The 6238-nt window shown below is 40.6% G+C and overlaps 1 protein-coding gene across 1 annotated transcript in view; it reads right to left on the bottom strand.

The window, feature by feature from the left end:
* Positions 1 to 324: 324 nt before the first annotated feature.
* Positions 325 to 6238, bottom strand: part of LOC118340909 (complement C3-like) — a 94134-nt gene continuing 88220 nt past the window's right edge. The window contains exon 12 of the mRNA XM_035679072.1: positions 325 to 667. Within this exon, the coding sequence (XP_035534965.1) occupies positions 325 to 667 (343 nt within the window). The remainder of the gene's footprint in view (positions 668 to 6238) is intronic.

The raw sequence follows: 6238 nt of genomic DNA on the forward strand, positions 1-6238 counted from the left end.
TGCCAAAAAGGTTTGTCAAACCTCCTTTACAAATGGACAATCGTGGATTTAACACCAAAAAGTTTTAAGTAAGTGCCCTGAGGGTAGATGTTCGCAACAGGAAAAAAAGTTTGGGTGGTTGGGATCCTTATTGCAGTGTCTAATGTAAATGTCTTTTAGGTGGGGTAGAGCACCAACTATTGTACTTTCAATTGAACAAACCATTCTTTGCAGGGCCTTGCAATCCTGTTTGGTGCTGTTAGAGATGATACTAGGAATTTCCAGTACTTGAGGTGAGTCGCTGACTTGATTTTTTCACCACAGAGTCACTATGCAGCGCCCAGGTCATGCCCTCGATGATGCCCCCTGATTCTTCCCAAAGTCCACTATTTGCTCTTTAGTCCTGATGATGTTCAGGAGGTTGTTGTCTTGGTACCAGTGGGTCAGGCCCTTTACTTCCTTCAGATAGGCCACCACAGCTCTGTCAACAACAAACTTGACGATGGTGTTGGAGTCAAAAGTGGCTACACAGTCGTGTGTGTACAGGCAGTACAGCAGAGGACTCAAAACAGGTGGATGAGGTGTGTCCGAGGTGAGTGTCACTGGACAATAGCCATTCAGGCAGCCTGGTTGTTTTCTTGGACACTGGAGTGATGATGAACTTGTTGAAGCATGTGGGTTTGACAGACTGAGTCAGGGACAGGTTAAATATAATTGTGAGTAGTAGTAATGCTAGCTGATTAGCACAAAGTTTAAGGGCCCAGCCACTGATACACCACCTGCTGCCTTTCTGGTTTTCACACGCTTGAAAGCCTTCCTGATGTCATGCTCAGAAAGAGTCAAAGGTGCCCCATCCAATAACCTCTGTTTAAGCTGTTTTTGCTTGTGGGCTGTTGATGGGCTCAATGATGAGCTGGACAGACTCACTGACAATGACTTGTCAATCACAAGTTAGCCACACCCTAAAGCATACCCTGCTTTATCTCTTTTACTCTAAATGGGACCATAATTTACTAAATGAACATCATGCTGCATGGGAGTAGACTAAACTAAACTAGAGATTGAGACCATAAACACTGAGCTAATAAATCAAGTCAGAAGCCAGGTCATTTCTACATAAGACTGCATGGTATCAGTTTTTTAATGCAACCAATAGAGCTTCCCCTGCTGGTCATTACATAGAATGCAGGTTCTAAGACACTCCACAGACCCGGAAGCTCTGTCCATTATATACTGTCAGTGACTGGAAAGCAGGTGACTGTTAATTCACAGTCAACAACCATCTTTTAGTGAGCTCGGAGCCTATGCTCTGGTTGTACACTGCCTTACAGGACTGGAAGTCAAAGTGACACTGCAGACTAGTGCAATTGGTAATTAAGCACCAAGTAGTTGTAGTATTTTCTACATCTAGTGAACATGAGTGGTTAGTGCTGTTGCTAATGGCCAGGTTAAATACATTGTGGCCATATTGCCTTTTTTGAATTCCCAGACAGTATTGCCAGTATCATTTGTAATTGTTTTATTTAGCATTTCAACAAGACTTCCTTCTTTGCCATCAATTTAAAAGTTGGTTACAAACTGTAAACTCTCACAAAGTTGTGGCTGCAGCCATTGAGGTTGAACTCCAATGAGATTATTTCTTTCTCTAGAGCCAGAAAGTTTTGCCTCCAAGAAATGTTGTGTAACTAAAACACCAATCTGCTGGACACACACACACACACACACACACAAACAGACTGTTGTGGTTGTTGGCGACTAGGATGATGTATGAGATCTATGAACCAACACATCACAACAAACTGATACTGACAAGGGCGTAGTGCAGCCAACATTTTTGAGGGGGCACAAATTGATACAAACGTCCACAATATAAATCACTAGAGAATACAGACAAAACCATATACAGTATGAGAGGAACTTTCCACTACAGGCACCTAAAAACACGAGGATAGGGCAGATTTATTTCTATGGTTTGATCATCAAAACACTCCTGTCCGTCAGATATCACTTATCTATAAGGCACAGTCCCATCACTTTTAATGTCCATGACTGAGACTAAAACACTTGGATGCCAAAGCTCCCAGATGCTGATGTTTTTGTCTAAGAGTCGGAGGTAGCCCGAGGTGCTAATGGAGCTGTGTCTCATTCCTGACAGACTGTGACGGCTGCGGATACTCAGTTGTTGTTCAAGAAGAAAAGAAGTTTGCAGACTTTGACAGTGCTCTGGCCACCTTGACAGGCAGCACCGCTGTCTTTTTGAGGACGCCGTTCTTGCATTTGGATAGGACGGCTCCGGCTGATGCAGCGTCTGGCCAGGTCTTTATTGTCTCACTTTATTAAATTAGCTGTCAATAAGCTGACAAGACTGCCTGTTTCCTGCGGTGGCATAATGCCTGGGAATGAACCTTTCAGGCTTTTTTTCTTTTAGCATCTTTTGTATTCACTCTAAAGGGTAATTCTATCTTATTACAACAAAGGTTGTTTTTTTATATTTTCAAGGCTTTGGTAATCGTTTCTTTTAGTTATGATAACACTGGACTCATGAGAGTAATTGATAATATCTAGGAAGTGGAAACACAGACTTGCTAAATGTCAGACAGGTAAGATACAAGATGCCAGCCAATCAGACAGGCTGTGAACAAGCCATGCTTGTATCTAGATTATCTGAAGTTGGTTTATTTGGAGGTAAAAAAAGTGAGTGCACCCAAAATGTTGGTAATAATCCCTCATTATTGCTGTTGAATGGTGCTCTCAATTATTGAATGTTTATTTGTGTTTTCGTTAATGATGGGCAAACTTTATTTGTGATTTGTGATTAACACTAATCAGGTATTGGTTTTCAAAACAATTTTCGCTCGTAAACAACAAGTTAATCTTATGTTTTTTTACTTTTTTCTTGGAACTTGATTTTTTTCAAGGTTCTTCCCTTTTCCTTCAAGGACATAACATTTAGGACAACAGCATTTTTCTGTTTTTAATTCTGGTTTTTTTACGGCAATTTTCTTCCTCTTTCTCTTTAGGAAAGTTTTAATCTGCTTAGAAAACCAGGGGTTTTCCAACCAAAAAAAACTTGACCTCCACGGGGCTTGTCTGGTTGAAATGGGTGGCTTCCCCTTCAGTTTTTCCATTTTCTTAAAAACTGGGCAAAACACGGTGGAATTTCTTGGACCTTTTTTTTCGGAACCTTGTTGCTGTATTTGAAAGTCCATTTTCCATTCCTTTCAAGGTTGGTTAAAAAATTAAGTTTTGTGTATTGGTTTTCGGTTTTCTAAACAAAACCGGGACTTAGCTTACAAACTTTTTACCAGTTTTTTCTGGCTCTGGCCCCTTTTTTCTTTTTACTTTGAAAAAAAAAACCATGGAAAGTGACCAAATGTAATGCAGGGAACTTGTTTTTTTTGTTGTAAAAAACCCGAAAAAAAAACCCCCACCAAAAACCTTTTCAACCCCCAACCCAACGATTTTTCAAGTTTTTTGCTTTGCGTCCTGGGTTTTTAAAACCAAAAAAACCCACTTTTCTGAATTTTCCCAAAAAACCCTTTGCATTTCTAAAGGAAAAAACAGTGGCCGTCTTCCTGTTCATCATTTGGGTTTGGTTTGTTCTGTCTGTGCGGTTTAATTTAACAACCCTATATTTTTTCTTAATTCAAACGGCAAGGCAAGTTCCTGGACTGCATTTAAAGGTCCACAAAGTTTTTGTTTTTTTGGGCCCAAAAAAAACCCAAACTTTTCGATTTAAAAGGCATAACATTTCTTGGCATGTCAAAAGTGTGCCCCCCAAAACGCCCCCACCATTTTGCGCTTCAAGGGGCCAGGGTTTCCAATTTTTGGTTGAGGGAAGGAAGTAAAGGTGCTTTTTTTGAAGTTTGATGTTTCTTGATTTTGCTTTTTTTAATTGGAGCCCCAAGGTCTGGAAACCCCCTTTTTTTCCTTGTGAATTTTCCAGTAAAACCCCATTATTTTTTCAGATTCTAAAAGCAATTTTTTCCAACCCTTTGCCCGTAAATGGGGGCTGTATTCAACTAGGGGAAAAAACTTTTTTTTTTTTCCCTTCTGTAAGCTTTGACTGTTGTTCAACTTTTGTTTTTTTTCTTTAAGAATTTTAAAAAACCAAAAACCAAAACAAAACTGTACTGGAAAAATTTCATCGGGTAAAAATGAAAGTTGCCAATAATTTTCTTTGTTAAAACCCATTTCTTTAAGGGGACCCTTTTTTCCTGGTGGGAATTGTTTCCCTTTTGGCCAGTTTTCTTGTTTTTGTGTAAAATAGCGCCTCTAAAGGAAGGGGTTTTTTTTAAGCCCTAAAAAAAAAAACATCAGGGGTTCTTTTTCTTATTTTTTTTTTTTCTGGTTTTTTTTCTGTAAAAAACTTTTTTTTCTTTTTTTCTGGAGTGGCAACAAAAAAACTTTCACCCAGTGTAGAGGTTGTTTGAAAAACCCTTTAAATTTTTTTTTTTCAATAAAAACCGGTCCCCCAACAATTCTGGAAACCTTTTTCTAATGTCATTTGTAAATTAAACCCAGTGCCCCAGTTAATTTTTTTTTTCCCTTTTTTTTCATGCCATTGTTTTTCTGCTTAATTTTTTTCATTGACAAAAAAAAACCCCTTTGCATTTGATTCATTTTTCACATTTCATCTTTCCATTTCAAATTATTTATTTTTTTACTGTGTACCATAATTATAATCTAATCATTTGTAACGTTGAAATATGGAAATTTTGTACGTTTTTCTTTTTGTTGGGAATTGAAAAACGTCCCTTTTTTCCCTTTTCTGGAAAGATTTCCCCCAAACGTTGCTCCGGCCTGGCCAAGTAAGCTGCTGTTCAAACAGGAAAAATGGTCCTTTGTTGAGAAGGGATGGGGAATAACAAAAAGCCGCCTTGCTTCAGGGCATTGGCCAATTCAGGGGTTTTGTTCTTCCTTTTTTGCTTGGGGTTTTTCTATTTTTCAGAAAACAGGACTTTCTTTGCAATCGCCCTCGGCGCTCTGGCCCACGCCCCATTGCCAAAACCCGCGTGCCGTCCCAGGCTCCAACGGGCAGTGTGTCTTTATTCCCTGGGGACCTTTTTTCCATCAAAACCTTTTTTTTTTTCTTTAAACCTTTTGGGCAAGTCTTTTGTTGAAAAAAAAAACAAATGTGGGCGGGTGCCCCTGCAAGTCGACATTTCCCAGAAAACCCCCTTTCTCAGTGGGGAACTTTTTCCTGGCTGGCCCCCCTCAAACTTCCCCAAACTTCTGAAAAGTTCATAAAACTCCCCTGTTTCCTGGGTTTTTTTTCTTTTCTTGGGTTTTTTCTTTCCCCTGCGAAGACTTACGGTGGGCATTCGTTTTTTTTTTCTCGAAAAAAATATTTCCGGCGCCTGTTTTTCCGTTTTTTTCTGGGCAGGTTTCGTTGCCCGGTGTGTGGTCTTTCTTTGCAGTTTTTTTGACTGCCCAACCCATTAGTTTTTTTTTTACCGGGCGGCTGGGCAGGGTTTTTCTTGGGGGCCAGGTGTTCCCTTTTTTAGTGGCGCCCTTTTTGAAGCCAACCACCACGGTCCACTTGCGGCCCTCTCAGCCTTTTTTTTTCCCCCGTTTTCAAAAACCCCTTGTAACGAACGGTTTCCCTCCTCTTTTCTGGGGCCGGCATTGTTTCAAAAATTTTTACGACTTTCTTGGCAAAACCTTTTTTCAAAAAACCCCCCCAATTCTTTTTCTTACCCCAAATAGTCCGGGTTCCCACTTAAAAATACCTTTTTCCCACCGGAATTTTCTTTAGCAAACTTGATTTCGCGGTTCTTTTCTTTGCCCGGAATCCAACGAAAAACTTCGTTCACCCCTTTCCCACTTAAATTTCTGAAAACTTCCCCAACAGTGGGAACTTCGTATTTTCCTTTGTTTTTCCTCTCCCCCATCAAACAGACCGCGATCCCAGCGGGTCCACCGTGTGCCGTGCTCTCGCCATCTGTAGCCCGGCCTCATGGTGCTAAACCAGCAATGCAATCCATCCACCCAGACTATCACCGTGTAACATCCCTCTAAAAACTGTCCCCTCTGTCTCCCTGGTTTCTCTGGCCCCATTAACCTGTTGCAGAGCAGCACTTTACATTATTGCCCCGGCTACTCGTTGGGAAAAACTTTTTCCCAAAATTTTTTTTCATAGGCACCAAACTTGGGAAGGAAGAAAAAGGTCGAGAGACGTCTGCTGTTCACATGGCACTCACACTGCAAATCAGCTGCGTTGCAGGAGGACTTTTATAATCATGCCCACAGACAGGTG

This window comes from Morone saxatilis, unplaced genomic scaffold (assembly GCF_004916995.1).
Source record: "Morone saxatilis isolate NCDOM2014 unplaced genomic scaffold, NCSU_SB_2.0 Contig7, whole genome shotgun sequence".
Lineage (NCBI taxonomy): Eukaryota > Metazoa > Chordata > Actinopteri > Moronidae > Morone > Morone saxatilis.